We start from the raw sequence: 15948 nt of genomic DNA on the forward strand, positions 1-15948 counted from the left end.
TTGTCACTTTTCCAACCTGCGAGGCTCGAGTGGGGCTCGAGAAAATTTTTAAAAAAATTTCTTATCAATCGAGTTGATCAGATATCAAGTCGGGAGAAATCCGGCCCGATCTGCTGAATCCCCGGTTTGTTGGTTTGTATTATTATTATTATTGTGGTACTTGAAATTTGCAAGTGGTCCGCACAGATTCAGGCTACTATTATCATATCTCAGCTCTATTGGTGTTCAACCCGTCTTTGTCGTCTTCGTCTTCTCTCCTCTCCAGTTCATCGGTCCGAAGTCAGCAAAGACAAATTTGACCACTTTTTCCCGCACGATTGAACTATCCACTCGCTCCGTTACCCAAGCTCATCTACATGGTGCCTCTCGTCACTCGAAGTTTTGAACTTATTCCTTTCGACGTGTTCTCATTTTATTTTCTCCAGTTCTCTTAGGAGCTCAGCAGTATCGTCATCGTTATCGTCATCCGAGTCTTCGTCACTGTTTGATGATTGATGAATGAAACAAAGGTGAGGGCGAGGGCGACGTTGAAATGGGCGATGATGAGAAGAATAAGTGGAAGAGAGTCGTTAGCCAGGGTAAGTAAAATGTTGATTTTCTTTCCGTTTTCCGTTTCCGTTTTCCGTTTTTCCGTTATTTTTTTCTTTCTTTTTGTATACATACTGATAAATGCTACGACTAGTCAAACTATATTTTGCCGATTCTAACCTTCCCTACAACAAGTACATGAAAAAAGAACACCCCTCCGAAAGAAATGGATTCACTCATAAGTCTTTCTTTCAATTTTACTTAATGTCATTTCCCCTTGTTTCTCTTACTTTCCGCTCATCATCCCCGTTCCTTTTCCCTTATCATGAAAAATCAGAATTAGGTCTTTGTCGAATTCACCGAACCAAGCGGCGTCGACACATTCTTGATCCTCATCTTTGTGTATGTTTGCTTTCTTCTCTCCTTCCTCCTTGTCCTCTTCGTCATTGTCATCGTCTTTGTCTGGCAACCGCGTATTGCTGAAAACTGGTGTAGTCGATGCCGGGCCCAAAGGGGCGGGGATCATGTGGTGGTTTTGCGGATGGGTTAGTGGGCGCGTCACCATACTCCTTGACATGCAGCGACATGCAGCAGCTGTCACTCGTAAGGTTCAAAACTTGGTACGTCTATTCTTTTTCATGTTCTCTATAATATTTGAAAATCCCTCTGATTCAATTTCTCTCTAGCTGTTTCAATGTCAAATACATTTGTTCCTGTCTAATTTATTCGTTTGAAGCAAGTCATGTAAAGTCAATAATTGAATGTCCAAAGGGCTACCAAACGCTGGAAGCATTCACATCTGAGCAGCAATAAAAGTGATGATAGAGAACATTCCAAGACATCCAGAATAGCAACAACAAAGCAATAGCAGAGCAAATGATTCACTGCAAAGTCCAAGTTCGTAGTAGTAAGTTTCCTAGTGCTTTCCTTGCTTCTTGGGTCAGTTTGATGGGCTTGCTCCCGCTCGCAATAGACTTTGGTGAAAGTTTAGGTGTAGGTTGTTTGGGATTTTCTTTCTTTGCAGCAGATTTGGTCTTCAAATTTTGAAGAGTGGTTTTCTTTCTTAAGGAGCAGAAACAAAGTACGGTCCTGGTGCTAGGCAAACATCCTCGTCACCTCGGACTCGGCCATGCCAGCGGTCCCCGCTGGCCCACATACCCCAATGTTCGCCGATGGGCCTACGTCGTACAAAGTGATCATTTTTGATAGCGCACAGAGGATGAACCAGATGTTTGTGAGTTCTTGCAGATTCATCTCACAGTATTTATGTTGAAACTTGAAGCTGATGTGGTTGCATCACCCTTGCACAAATTCGACCAAGGTGACGAGGCCTGGCGGCATGACCGTTCGTTATTTACGTTCCTGTCGGACGTTTATAAGGTGAATACATATACTTTGTCAGATTTTGGTATTGAAAGGCTTTCAAAAGCGCAGTCTGAGTAAGAACACGGGAGGAAGATGAGTTGGAACGCGTAACCCTGGTACACGACGCACCACGTATTCATTCCAGGTGGAGGCCATCAAGCGGTTGAGTTAAACGGTTCATGAAACGCCTTTGATTACCCAGGTGCGCGGATATATCGCGGTATGGGGTTGGGCGTCGTGTTCTCGAAGCAGCTCATGGTGACTTTAGGGGCCAATTTACGCCTAGCAAACTTGAAGCAGACTGGAGACAACAGAAGCACATCCAAACCATAAATTACTACCGGTCAGCAGGCAAAGGGTGCAGGATCTGAGTATCAGACAAAACTAACGAGTTTTGCAACGGATATCTGGGACGGGTACTGGAAATATGGGGTGGTCCAGCTTGCGGAGGAAATACCGAAATACAAAACTACAGATGCAGTTATGTTCAATAAGTTAGTACTTGTGGTGGGCATATAAAACTAGATGTAAAACTAGTACTCTAAACAACACGGGAAGTCAGACCTTCAGCAAGAAACATGGTAAGAAGTGTAGGCGTAAGTAATACGGGTAGACATCATCACGGCGAAATCATAACAAAAAGTACTAAACCTGATCAAACGAGGCGTCTTTGACGCTGAGCTCACCGTTAAGTAAGTTCAGAGCCATGGTTTCGACTTCTGTCGCCCCGGACGAAGATGACAAGTCATATCTCACCAATGCTAGGAGCACTCCTGCTACATCCCGCTGAATGTCGCAGTTCGACTGTGTCCGATAAATTTCCTCTCCAGGGCTACTAAGAGTCACTGGCAGATCTTTGTCGAATTCTTGAACATGAAGGTTAGCGATGGTGAGATTGGAGGGTGTGTGTCGTTTCCGCAACAGTGCCTGGACGCCTTTGAGGAAGCTTGTGGCTACTCTTCGGAGGATAGACTCATCATCCTGAGATCGTGAGTATATCACAGACACTACGTTGTCACCTGGGTACTTCATGATTAGGACTTTATGCCCAGGGTCTGGTGAGTCGTGAGCCGAAATGATGATTGGGACACCCTTGACAGATTGAAGTCTTATCAGAGTTTCCGCAATGTCTGTATCCACCTTCTTGACAGTAGCGAACTCCCTGCACTCATACCGTCCAGCGATGTAGAGCGTTTTCTTAGGCGAGCAGTGAGAAACGAGTTGAGGAAAGGTTGGGACAGACTTACAGGACAGTCGGGTTTAGCATGAGCTGCATAGATTTTGGAGTAGTAATGTCGGAGTTTTCGTTCACTTGGCACCCAAAACCTTCGGATTCGGACGCCACCGATCCCATAGTCGTCCTCCTCATCATCGTCATTGTCGTCGTCCTCATCCGCATCCTCATCCTCGTCCTCATCCTTGTCGTCCTTGTCGTCCTTATCCTCATCCTCATCCTCATCCTCATCCTCATCCTCGTCGTGTTTGGTTTCTGGAAGGTCTGCGTCAGTCCCCCCCTCTATAATCTTGAATCGTTCTTTCAGATCGAAAACATCGTCACTATCTGCGCTGCCCAATTGTCCAGGGAGGGTGTGGGCACTGGTGAGAATGCCAGGGGTGACAGGATGCGGTTTGCCAACCTCAACCACGTCATGAGGGGAGTTGAATTCTTCGTCCCTGGTATACCAGTCCGCAAACGAGAAAGGCCTCCCATGGCTATTAGGGGGGAAAGGAGCAGATAGATGAAAAATGTTGTAAACCTTTTCCATCATCTCCAGTGTTACTGGTAATGACCTGGATCTGGAAAGAGTGATAGGTTGCTCAGAAAGGAATGAGCGAGTTGCATGCCCTCTGGCTTGCTCGGAAGATGAGGTAAGCATGACCCCTCCAGCGTTTCGAGTTTGGGAGTTTTGGGTATCAGATCCCGAGGGTCCAATATTTTGATTTGGTTCACATTGGACAGTTCTAGGCTTCTTGCCAGGGTCATGGTCACCATTGTCGCCGTTGTCATCGTCATCGTCGTCGCCGTTGTCATCATCTCTCTTGTCCCCACTGATGTCGTCCATCCGTTTCCTCTTGCTAGTTTGCTTGTACTCTTTCTTCATTTGAGATTCGAAATCATCCATCAGCTCAGCTCCTTGCTTATCTAGAATACCGCAGTGTTTCACAAACACTGGGTTCTCCAATCTTGTTGTCTTCTCCATCGCATAGTTCAGGATTTGACAAAGTTTGACTTTCCCCCCTAAACCATATAGCTGCCATTCATAAACTCTGACCTACATCCAGATGGAAGTCAAGCCCAGGCTAGACACAAATGCAGTATGCATACCTTGGGTGGAAAGTGCTCCGGGTCTTGATTGGAGTCAAAGCAAAATAGGGCGGCTCGTGAATGATACGTCCTATAGTCTCCTGGGGTTTTGATGGTTTTGGATTTCGACTGGTACGAGTCAGGTTTTAAAACCCAAACAGATACTGTTACCAGGTCCCTGATGAGTGCCCGTCTCATTTCAGTGTCAGCTGCAGAATACAGCCAACAGATCCTGTGTTGGGCATGGCAATAATCGCGTATCCTGTCCTTCTGACAACAGGACGACGAATCGATTTCTATGGTGATGGTGGGAAGGCCTTGGTCAGTTGAGACATTGTGGTCCGGTTTATTAGTCCAGGTATGTGGGGAGACGTTTTTATGTTTTTGAACCTTGAGAACTGTAGGCATAATTTCAGTCCCGCTATTTTGGGGGGTAAGATAGTTGAACATTGATTTTTTGCTATCATCTGGACTCACCGTAAGACTTCAAACCCAGTACCGTTCTTTTCACGACATTTTGCAAGCAGATATGTGATCAACTTGCCCTCATAAAGATAGCCTGGGTTATCCCAGGCAAGTAGGTTTCCCAGCTCCCAGCTGGCATGTAAACTCAAACTGCCCGTCTGGGACGACTCCGTTTGCTCGCCGGGATGTTGGAAGTACAATAATTCTTCTGCATCAGTCCCTTTCAGGACCTCGTGGATGAGTTTCTGTGCATTGAACACTTCGAGAGCCGGATGTGGTGGAGGAATTCGAAGGAGAGGTAAAGAGAATCCAGTGCCCGATTCACAGAAAACGTGTGCGTCGTCTTCTTTAGTCCAGCCATCCGTGAGGTTTGGTACGTGTTGGACCACCATAAGGGAGGATTCCAGCGTCTCCAATGATAAGGTCGTCCCTTGAGCGTCGGCGAATGCACGCCAAAGGGGAGAGACGGGATTAGACATGCTCCTTTGTTTTGCATTCCACATTACATCCCGTGACGGTTCTTCAAACTCCGACGGAGCCCATTTTTGCCGAAAAATCGCTCATAACTTAAACTGTAAGATTAAGCATACAACCTCATTACACTGTCCAAAGGGTTACATCCATTTTTTGCTGCATCCTCATTGACGGCTCAAAATCAGAGATCGTCTCAAACTGTAGCTCAGGGACTCAAATAATGTTTCTGCCAGATACTAAACAATTTCGGCTGATTCATACTTCTCCACCTCCTCCAACATCTCTTTCCATCGACTGCCATGAAGGCTTTCCAGCTCCTTCCACCTCTCATCCTCGCTCCCCAACACGATCTTCACATAGCGGAACCACGTTACGAGGGTGAAATCCGCATAAATTGGCCTATCTCCTGTCAAAAACATCCCTCCATGATCCGCGTACCATTTCCCAATATCATTCAAACCCGCTTTTCCTGCCTCCCATGCACTTTTGATTTGCTCCGGGGTCAGTTCAGGAGGAGGCCCGTAGATTTTTATACCGCCCTCTCGGAGCACTGGAGTGGTAAACCTCACAAGATGAGGTATAAGAACCCCGTACCAGGGAACGATAATCTTCGCGGCTACGGTATCTGCAAACACAGCCTGTAATGCCCGTGTGCCGTCAGGGACTACACGAGGTGTGTCGGGATACGTCTTGTCGATGTATTCCGCGATGAGGAGGGATTCAGAAATGGCAACACCAGTGGTGTCATCGTAGATGAATGGAACGGTGTACTTGGGACTACCATCCGCCCTGACGCCAGTAGGGGGAGCGCCAATTCGTTTTGCGGTCTCCTCCATTGTGAAGAAGTGTACCCAGGAGACTTTGTGAGGGATCTTTTTGTAATCCAGGGTGTATCTAGATGGAGGGAATCTGAACAATATCCGAAGAGACTTGAATGGAACCTACCTTGTCTTCCGCGTATGGGGTGAAAGAGAAGGATGGTCGGGGCTTGCGAAAGGGCCTAGGTCGTACAATGTGATCATCCTGGAAATCTCGCAAAGGTCGTGAGGTCTTCGTATAGTTTTTCGCTATATGTAGAAGGTGGATGCAACGCCCTCCACAGTTGTGTTCGTTAGGTGGACATACGTCGCCCCTCGGCCTGAAATTCGTAACACACCGTGGTAGTGAATACACTAATCCAGAACAAGGCTGCCGCTGACCACTAGATTGACCCGTCCTGGCCTGACAGAATTATCAAAACAAAAAACGGTAAGACTGAATGAAGAATTGATGTTTATTCGGCCAAAACGGCGGACTCCGAGTCAGAACGTAAACGTAGCTACATGTGGTGCTTGGTGTTACCCACTAGCTTACTCTAAAACCATTGGATCAAGCAATCACTCTGGCAATCCTTTAATCCACGCATGGAGATCAGAATTAACCTGGTCCTTCGATTCCCAATGCACCCAATGTCCACTAGGATACATATGGATGGTAGAATTGGTGCTGGTTTGTAACGTCTCCTGGATGTTTATCGGGGCAACCGCAACAAAGTCGGCCAATGCAGCACCAAAGAACACTGGTTTGGTCACAATCTTATTCTCTTGCGGAACGCCTGAGGGAGTGAAGGTTCAGTAAAGTGAATAACTCGAGTACAGAAGCTTCGTAATTTACCCTCATTGTCTTTAGCTTCGATACCGGACGTGAGCACTTTGTACCATGCCAAGGAAGCATTGACCACGCCAGGAATGCTGAAGAGTTCCACGTAGCGTTTCTCTTCCTGCGGACGTACGCGAAAAACATAAGAAACACCTCGAGGACCTGGAAAATGGTCACTCACCTCGGGTGTGGATACAGTCGACGGTGCCTTTCTATCCGCTTTCAGCCATGCTTCTAACGCGCCCAAGGGAGCGAAATCCGTCATCCCTAATAACGGGTCCTTCGCATGCACGAGGCTAAGCATTGACTCTAAATGGCCTTCAATCAAGTCTTCTGAACCAGGTCGTGACAAGAAATCCCAATATCCGAATAGTTCGTATCCAAAGACAGTTTTCGTCTGTAAAAAAAACCGATCTAAAGTGAGACAGAAATAAGGGAAGAAAAAACACTGAAATTTACGAGGTTATTTGATTGCGGATAAGGTATTGCGAAGAACTCGACGGCCAGGTTTCCTACCGCAAAGAAACCAAATGCAGAAAACCGATCGGGAAAGTAGTTGGCAATTCTGGCAGTAATTTTTGAGCCCCTGTTGGAAGGAGAATCCGAGTCAGTGTAGTTGAAACAAGAGAGAACAATCCAGGTTCACCAGTCATGTCCGACAAGTACAACATCTTTTCCGATCGATTCAGCATCCAGAATGTCGACAATGTCCCGGCTGATCAAACTCGACTTGTATACCTCTGGATCCGTGGGTTTGTCCGTCCCTCCATAACCAAGCATATCTGGTACAACAATCCCATAACCTGCTTTCTGGAAATATTCTACCTGGAAGCGCCAGTCAAAAGAATGACCGGGCCAGCCATGCAAGAAAACCAAAAATTTATTCGTAGTCGGAGGAGAGAAATAATAACCGTAAGTGATCCCACGCGAAACGGTGGTGTTCTTGTAGTTAGCTGGATCCATGGCCAAACTCTGGTTCGGCTCTATGGCTCCAGCGATGACAGAAGTCAATGTCAACGCGATGGTTACTGCACTGGATAGAGAGAGAAGCATGTCGGTGGGTAGTCCTTGTCTTTTCACGCTTGGAAAACGCGTATTTATATGGTCAGCTTCGTACACCGAAAACCCCTTGTAAGCATCAGCTCGAAGGAGCTTGGATGAATGCATTAGTGATTGGTTATCAAGCACGAATTCATGGCTTACTCACAGGACATCCAAGATTCCGCTGAGATACACTTCAGGGCCGTGGTTGACGGAGAGGCCGCTGGGCTTCAGGGGCTGTATCTTGAACCAGGTGTCCATTGCTAGCCGTCTGAGCCGGTCAGCGCCGAGGGTGGTTTGGTTTCGTCGCGGATGGTGTGCCGCTCAAGTCATTTCATTTTCCTACGAGAGGCTCGGAGGAATGTTCATCGTACATAGTCGCTAAAAGGATATTTCGGCATGATGGATTTCTTTTTCGATCGTTTTCAAGTTTTGAAATGTGACAAAATGTTGCGGTACGTACGATGTCGATGTGCCAACAGCCTCTATCCTAATTTTACGTCGGACTTGAGGCTGAGACGTATGTATATCTACCCACCGGCATTCCCTGGTCAACAGAGGAAAGTGCTCGGTTGATAGCAACGAAAATGTTGACCCCGATTCAAAGTGTGATAGCGCGTTGCGAAAGCCTTGATCTGCTCGGATGAGAATATGATAGCTAGCATCTGTGTACATCTATGAGATTACAAGGTGCACAGTAGTTCAAAACACCTATGTGTGACTCACCATGCCAGAAAACAATGATAATAACAAGGATTCTTCGTGGCAACATGACGTGGGGGTACCAGTCAGTGTGCAGTTACTCGGCAGTTCTGTTGGGGACTGGTCAGTTCACCGGACAACAGGTGAAAGTCATTTTCACGCGCCTACACATCTTTCTTTTGCTTTGGAAGGGCTTCGAGGTTGTTTTTGGCGGGGGAGAATGTCAAGGAATGTCATTTACATAAGAGGGAAAAAACGAAATGTCGTAATAAAGTCACGGTCATGACCCAGTCATCGTCTGGCTGGTACCCATATACATACACAAAGATTGGTACTCATGATCAAGACTACATTTGCCATTGATATCGTCTTCCCTCGAGGCATGAGAGGCATTATAGGAGGACAGTGACAAATCAAGCAACAGGGTATGCAGGGGCGGTTTGTTAATTGTTAACGGCGACAAGTTACAACACTTTCTGGTTTTATTCGCTGGAATCATCTGGCCTATGTACGTGTCTCTTTTGTTTCACAGACACACTTCGTTGATACGTCTCTTAATAGAGACTATCGCAATGTTGTATGCAAATGAGCTTCAAGCGAACGGTTGCGGTACATATCTATGTCCTCGATCACTTGCTACTAAACAGAAAAACAAAAAACAGATCTTCAGAACTGGTATTTTACCTCGAATTTGCTCTCGGAAGCCGACCCGACCTGGCAAGCGTTCTATGAAGACGCCCTAAATCCCGATTCCCCTTTAACTGGGCCATTCACTTTTCCGTCTACGGGAGGAAGCAAATACCAACCGAGGGCTTGTTATGACGATATGCACCGTCGGATGTGGGAGCAGACCATGGTATTTTGGAATCATGTTGTCATTTGCGGTCAGCCAGGTATCGATATGTACGCATCGTTGCTCCGGTCACAACCGACTAGTAACTACTATACACTCTGCAGGGAAAACAGTTTCTTTATGGTACCTGATGCGGGCGGTTTTGCGCCACAACAACATGCTACCGATTGTCTATGTAGCAGGGGGACACGCTTTCATCTTCTTCAACCGGAGGGTTTTCTACGACTCGCAAATCAACGAGATGAAATTTCCTTCCGAAGCGAAACATGCGAAACCTGTGAAGTTGCTGGTATTTGTGGACTGCGATGACAACTCAACGCCGCCGCCGAAAAACCTGTTCGAGAGTGGGCGGACCGTAATCCAAGCCTCTCCTGCAAGCAGGACCTACTTATCCTGGCGCAAGCGAGCCCACTGGCATTATGCTAAATTCGCCATTCCAAGTTGGACTAACACATAAGACAGAGCTCGTTGATAAGTGAGTAAAGTCATCATAAACATAAAATCATGTGGCACTTATAGATAACCACGGCTACTTAGTTTCATCTTGTCAGATCCTTATCACAAACAATTTTTGGATCGCCTGCGCTCCTGCTTAGCTGGTCAAGACCCACCCAAACACGATGTCGCTGTTATATACGCCAAGGATCTTCTTGAAAACACATTCAAGAATGCGCGATCAAAGACATTCAACGAAAATGAACCTGAAGCTTGCGCAATCACAAACCGCCTTTCGTCTTGTCATGATGTGAAGGGTTTGGGCGATCGTGACATCCTGTCTTTACTTATAGACAATGCGATCTATCATGTCGGATGGCCGGCTCGCGACGTCTATAGATATGTTGCGAGAGACCCCTCTGACGGTGATATCTCCATGGCTTTGTCGGAATGTGATTGGGGCGCGTTGGCCAAGGACTTGAGGTGGTCCAACACTCTCCATGGCCTGGAACGGATTTTATACCAGATCATCATCGTACACACAGGTCCTTCCGAGGAACTTGAAGATCGCGATATGGTTGTCGTCAATCCAATGTCGTGGTACTGCAAGTTCAAGTCCGTTTATGTTACCGAACATGCGTTGGAGTTCTTTGTCAAAGGATATCAAGAACGACATGACACAGCTTGACATCATAAAAATCCATCACCTCCTACCCTTCTCGGCACAGAGAGCCACCGTAGCGACGTCGCTATTCTTCCTCAGTCTCCTTCCTACAGCCAGCGTCAGCGGTGAATATGAGCCTCGGTTAGCCCGCTGCCGTTTGCATAAGCCAAGATAAGCCGCTGTATGAAGAAGCAAGAGTGGGGTTGTTGTCTTCTTCATCGTGGATTTATGGGAAGATGAGGCTGAGGTAGTCTAGGGTCTTAGCAAGCGAAAAATAAAAGGAAAATTAACCACGTACTCTAAACAAACTCATCAACTCATCCATTAGCATATGTTGAACGATGTCGAACCTGTTATGCAGCTCCCGCGAGCCCTTGAACGATTTCCCTCCTTACTCCTTAGATTGTGGTATGGAAACCATATCGTATGATGAGGACTGTTGGTGGAAATTCAGCCATAAACTTCATGAACGAAAAGGAGTCAACCTTCGCGTCACGGTCCTGCTCATTTTCCATCTCCTTCCCTCGCAAGTCTTTTCTAGACATGATAGCAGCTAGCGTTCGGCGTTACCAACCTCACGTCCCTGGTCGACCAGGAGCTCTGTGGGGTGGTGCCAGAGATCGTAGGCTGGATTAGCTTAAATCGTTCAAACGGTTGAGATCGCCAGCGAAAACGTTGTATGAATGAAATGGATTACCAACACGAACGGAGAGAATTCGAAATGTATGTTTCCTGGGGTGATTCAAGAGCGAAAACCCGGTGTGGAAATTTGACTGCGCACGTTGTGATGACCGGGACGAACGTTGTATTCAATCCACCACCATCGCCTTCTCGACGATTTTGACGTTTTTCGAATTTCTAGTTTGGATCATCTAGATTTGTCGGGCTGGTAAGATATCAGGTTACTCTGCTATGACTGAACTGATTCAAGTTTTAGTTCTACAAGTTCTCTTTTTTTTATGGGAAAAGGCGAGATTGAAGAGTTCTCGGGCTCAATTTCTCCCGAGTCTGGACTATAGCTTTGTCCGAGAAGCTTGATGGGAGATTTTGGTATCATTATGGTGCGTGGGTTCTATTCGTTATAGATCCCCCAGGTTTCTCATCGAGTTCTGGGAACTGGTGTGTTATAGGTCCGCTATTGCACCAACCTCATCTATCGAAGAGGACGAGGAAGAGGCAATATCGATCGTTGGTGGTAACGTTACGCTGGAATTCACTAGGAACATGTCGTTACTCGTACCGGCCGTCGGATACTTCGCAATTGGAGACTCAAATTGCTCGAGGCTTACATGCGTTAACATGGGAAGAGTTCACTCGAAATTTCGGGCCAATCATGAGTCGGGCGAGCACATTGGATTACTTTCGGTTTGAAGCTCTTTCTAATTGAAAAAAACTTGGTAGGGGTCGGCTTCCGCTGCACTCTTCAACGGCTTCGTACCGCGCCTTATTCCCAATTTCTCGCTATCGCTACATGCCTCACACCCCCAATTCCAACCTCACACGAGCCGTCGTTGGTGGATGACACATAACACACTGACGAGTATAATCCCGCACCTTCACACCGCCTGGACGTTCAGATACGACAACATATTGCCGTCGTTGTGTCTCGCTTTAGCTACGTGGAGTTCGTATTCACGATCGGAAGTCGGTCGGGGGGACGCAGCTGACAGCTAGACAAATCGCCTAGTACACGTGTCGCGAACGTTGTAGGTCTGGAGATGAAGGAAGTGGGAATGGAAGGCCGAGTCCATCAAGTATACCTGCTGGCATTAATACGTTGTGGGGATGAAAGGGAGGCTGGTCGTCAGTTATGGAAACCTTGCGAGATACATGTAAGTTATGTTTCTCGTGTGTCGTCGTGTGCCCTCCTTTACTCATTGATGTTCTGAAATGTCAGGATTCGGATCTCTCCAGGGATGCGTTGGGTTGGACCCCGCGTTGGAAAGTTGGCGGGTCTTAGTTCTAGGGAGTGGGGTTATTATTGGGTGTATGGAAGATGATGCAACACGCGGGAGTTCTATCATGTCTCTTTTCTCACCGACCCCCGAGAGTCAATTCATGCTGCCCTTCAACTGACGGTAACTTCGCACAGTCACATTGTCAATCCGATAAGTGATGAATCCGGCCTCATGCCTCAGGACTGGAATAGGGTGCTCCCGTGTGCGGCCATCACGCAATAGCTCTATACGTGTCAAAGGGTACAGAAACGTGTTCGATGCACCTTTGACCTTCATCCACCATGATGCAACTCATACTAAATCTTCTACGACCAAGTCGTCCCAAACCTCCCCCGTCTGGTCAACATATCTTGAACGGAGCCCAAAACACTACGATAGGACAGGCGGTGTTCAATAACGTTGGTGGCGACCAAGTTCAAAATCACAACCATAATCACAACTATTTCACCAACTGTGAGTGACCATTTCTCTCACTATCAAAACTGGAAACCCATGCTCTTTTTTTGCAGTACTTTGGGAAGCGATTGCAGACGTCGGAGCCTCTCATGATTCGGAACAGCAGGTTGACCGCGGTCAGTGTCTTCCTGGAACTCGTGAAGCAGTTCTTAAACTTATTCGGCAATGGAGAGTCTCCGAATGCGAGGCTTCACCAATATGTTGGCTTTCTGGTACTGCAGGTGTAGGGAAGTCGACTATTGCATTGACTGTCGCCGAGGAATGCGAGAAGGATGGGCGCAATGTGGCTTCGTTCTTCTTTTTCAGGTCAGACGTAAAGCGAAACAATCCTTCCTCCCTCATTCTATCTATCGCACACGGTCTTGTATTAGCGAGACCGCATCTAAAACCATTGGTTGAGCAGAGAATCGCCGCTGACCCCCGGATACTCAAGGCTAGGTTGGAAGATCAATACCAGAAACTGATCCTGCAGAATCTAAATCATCCTCCCCCTTCATCTGATCAAAGGATGCCCAACCTGGTCATCATCGATGGTCTCGATGAATGTGGTGATGCTGCTATGCAGCGTCGTGTGCTCTCCATTATATTTTCCACATATCAACAACCATTCCAATACCCTTTGCGGTTCCTGATATGCGGCCGCCCCGAATCCTGGATCCAAGAAGAATTTAGTCGGTTCAGTGCCAGACTGACTAAACATATCAAACTGGATGATTCGTTCCTCCCCCAGTATGACATCGAGCTGTACCTCAATCAGCAGTTCCAGGAGATCCGCAGAGACCCCAAATATTCACAGATCGCATTCCCAGACCCGTGGCCGTCTCCCTCTCATGTTAAGTTGTTGGTTGAGAACGCCGATGGCCAATTCGTTTATCCGTCGACTGTGATAAAGTTTATCAGGACGGATTACACACTTCCGACTGACCAGTTTCGCATCATTCTCGGTACTAATCCAATCCATTCTCTGTATCTCCGACACATTCGCCCTTCAGTGATCTGGACGAACTCTATCTGATGATATTGCGTGCCAACCCTGACCACGACAAGCGTCTGCTCCCCATTCTTATAATGATCTTCATGGATCCAGCTGGGGACACATCTCCAGAATTTATTGAACTCGTCCTCGGATACTCCCCCGGCACAGTTGCTCAGACGTTACGTGCGATGCACTCAGTGCTTGATGTCCGGGATCGGGGCGATGACATCAGGGTTTACCACACATCCTTCATCGATTTCTTCGTCAATCAGGCACGGTCAAGGGAGTTCTTTATCGACGAGTCGATGCAGTGGAAGTCGAACTTTTTGGTCTGTCGGTGGACTAGGGCTCTGACTGAGCAGTGCAAAAATGATCCTGAGCTGCTAAGAGGTTACAAATATTTATACCCTTCTTTACGGAAGTTTGTAAACCACTTCAAAAGCTGCCGCTATCAAGTGGATCATATGAGCAGTGCATTGATATCGGAGCTGGATGCTTTCTACCATGTGGCGTTGTCCATTTCCGCAGAGTTGGTGGGTCACGACATGCTCCTTCACATACTTGCTGCGATTCTTCTACTTTCATATGACCTACGCTTTCCCTATTTCATCCGACTATTACTTCAACTTCGCAGAGAAGCTTTATATCAGGCCTTGCAACCAATGGACACAATGATCAATGTTAACAACGGAACTATTTTGATTGGCAACAAATATTCCACCTTCCGGGACTTTCTCTTTGACCGAGAACGATCAAAGAGATATTTCGTTGAAGAGGACTATCAGAAGGACTTTCTTGCACAGCGCTTCCTCCGTCTTTTCCAGACAGATGATAGCCTGGCTCAAGCTGGGAGTGTGTCGGACGTGTCGGACATTTTGGCCGGTCGTTGGGCTCGCATCTGCACTGACGTCGACAACCCTACTGAGGGATTGTTGTTTGAGCTTTACCATATGGATTTAGGTGCTGTCCTCGCAAAGTCTCTCGACCGCGGTTTGTTTCACCTGTTCCACGACTTTGAAACCATCTCAACCTGGCTAGAGTTTAGAGTAAGTTCTACATCCTGTGAACTCTATATCAAGATTAACTTTTTTTCAGACCAACGGCGCAACCCTGCCCGATCTTATTGATCGTTTCAGAAACGTCCAAAAAGGATTTCACATTCGAAGCACGAGGCAAGATGTTGATTCAGGACGCCACCATAACGTCGTCACCATGATCATCCTTTCAATCATTGATTGGTCCACATCCAGTGGCTCACTGATAATGAGAGATCTTGTGGACCACCAGTCCAAGATATTTCGTGCATCGGTCAACGCCGAATTGCGTTCAGCCAAATTTTGCGGGTGCTCGGGGCCCGTATTCAATTCTAACTGCGTTTCAACTCCGATTTCTGGTACAACAGACCTGTATCACATTAATATCCCAGCTGGTTGCGCTCAAATCTTCAAAGAATTTGCATCTTGTTTGGAGACATACAAATCAGGAAAATTCACCCACAACGAGTACCACAATCTCACTGACCACCTACTGGTGGACCGTCCAAGTCTACTGACACGATGTCTTCCACTACCTGAACTTCTTCCCCATTTTCAGACCCTTTTGGATATTGCTAAGACATTGGGACGAGGCAACCAGCCGATGATGATATGGGAAGACGGTTTCTCAGATCAGCTGAAGGAGTCGCGAGGCAAGCTGCTATCATGGCTTGAGGTATGTACCTCCAGCTATATCAGACATTCATTATATTCACAGGTTTTTTAGGACTTCCCTGCCGATTGTGCCAATGAACTTGAAACCATCAGGAACAATCTCCTGTCCCTACTGATCCCCCCCCCACCCCCGTTGTCATTTGCCTCTAAATAGATTTAGGTAAATGAAGATTCCCCTCTGTATCCATGACTTAGAAAAAACACTGCACAAGGTCACACAGAAAAAGGGGGAGCCGGTCCTTAGGCCTGAATCCCTGATGTTCAGTTAGCCGAAAAACAATCAAATACTACAGTATATTGATATACGCACTGAATCGGCAAAGCAGTCTTCTTAGCCTAGTCACATCCGGTCCAAAAGTACAGTTCTTCGCATATGTAT

The 15948-nt window shown here is 46.9% G+C and overlaps 9 protein-coding genes across 9 annotated transcripts; 5 read left to right on the top strand and 4 right to left on the bottom strand.

Annotated features, from left to right (window-relative positions):
* Window positions 1-814: 814 nt before the first annotated feature.
* On the bottom strand, window positions 815-1054 carry E1B28_007095 (uncharacterized protein; the record flags this gene model as incomplete). The annotated part of the gene is made up of 1 exon (XM_043151803.1): window positions 815-1054. One exon carries the CDS (start codon window positions 1052-1054, stop codon window positions 815-817), a length of 240 nt encoding a protein of 79 aa, XP_043009883.1.
* A 1484-nt stretch (window positions 1055-2538) lies between these two features.
* On the bottom strand, window positions 2539-5142 carry E1B28_007096 (uncharacterized protein; the record flags this gene model as incomplete). The annotated part of the gene is made up of 4 exons (XM_043151804.1): window positions 2539-3090; window positions 3141-4166; window positions 4220-4619; window positions 4676-5142. 4 exons carry the CDS (start codon window positions 5140-5142, stop codon window positions 2539-2541), a joined length of 2445 nt encoding a protein of 814 aa, XP_043009884.1.
* A 231-nt stretch (window positions 5143-5373) lies between these two features.
* E1B28_007097 (uncharacterized protein) lies at window positions 5374-6159 on the bottom strand (the record flags this gene model as incomplete). Its single annotated transcript, XM_043151805.1, has 2 exons — window positions 5374-6031; window positions 6083-6159. 2 exons carry the CDS (start codon window positions 6157-6159, stop codon window positions 5374-5376), a joined length of 735 nt encoding a protein of 244 aa, XP_043009885.1.
* A 354-nt stretch (window positions 6160-6513) lies between these two features.
* E1B28_007098 (uncharacterized protein) lies at window positions 6514-7828 on the bottom strand (the record flags this gene model as incomplete). Its single annotated transcript, XM_043151806.1, has 5 exons — window positions 6514-6731; window positions 6791-6896; window positions 6957-7172; window positions 7235-7361; window positions 7422-7828. The coding sequence occupies 5 exons, from the start codon at window positions 7826-7828 to the stop codon at window positions 6514-6516; spliced, it is 1074 nt and encodes a 357-aa protein (XP_043009886.1).
* A 1262-nt stretch (window positions 7829-9090) lies between these two features.
* On the top strand, window positions 9091-9680 carry E1B28_007099 (uncharacterized protein; the record flags this gene model as incomplete). Its single annotated transcript, XM_043151807.1, has 2 exons — window positions 9091-9127; window positions 9181-9680. 2 exons carry the CDS (start codon window positions 9091-9093, stop codon window positions 9678-9680), a joined length of 537 nt encoding a protein of 178 aa, XP_043009887.1.
* Window positions 9681-9790: 110 nt separating this feature from the next.
* Window positions 9791-10494, top strand: E1B28_007100 (uncharacterized protein; the record flags this gene model as incomplete). The annotated part of the gene is made up of 2 exons (XM_043151808.1): window positions 9791-9846; window positions 9909-10494. 2 exons carry the CDS (start codon window positions 9791-9793, stop codon window positions 10492-10494), a joined length of 642 nt encoding a protein of 213 aa, XP_043009888.1.
* Window positions 10495-12188: 1694 nt separating this feature from the next.
* On the top strand, window positions 12189-12430 carry E1B28_007101 (uncharacterized protein; the record flags this gene model as incomplete). The annotated part of the gene is made up of 2 exons (XM_043151809.1): window positions 12189-12302; window positions 12368-12430. 2 exons carry the CDS (start codon window positions 12189-12191, stop codon window positions 12428-12430), a joined length of 177 nt encoding a protein of 58 aa, XP_043009889.1.
* Window positions 12431-12709: 279 nt separating this feature from the next.
* Window positions 12710-13899, top strand: E1B28_007102 (uncharacterized protein; the record flags this gene model as incomplete). Its single annotated transcript, XM_043151810.1, has 2 exons — window positions 12710-12881; window positions 12938-13899. The coding sequence occupies 2 exons, from the start codon at window positions 12710-12712 to the stop codon at window positions 13897-13899; spliced, it is 1134 nt and encodes a 377-aa protein (XP_043009890.1).
* Window positions 13900-13952: 53 nt separating this feature from the next.
* Window positions 13953-15723, top strand: E1B28_007103 (uncharacterized protein; the record flags this gene model as incomplete). Its single annotated transcript, XM_043151811.1, has 3 exons — window positions 13953-14906; window positions 14956-15570; window positions 15622-15723. 3 exons carry the CDS (start codon window positions 13953-13955, stop codon window positions 15721-15723), a joined length of 1671 nt encoding a protein of 556 aa, XP_043009891.1.
* Window positions 15724-15948: the final 225 nt, after the last annotated feature.

Source organism: Marasmius oreades, chromosome 4, assembly GCF_018924745.1.
Source record: "Marasmius oreades isolate 03SP1 chromosome 4, whole genome shotgun sequence".
Taxonomy (NCBI): domain Eukaryota; kingdom Fungi; phylum Basidiomycota; class Agaricomycetes; order Agaricales; family Marasmiaceae; genus Marasmius; species Marasmius oreades.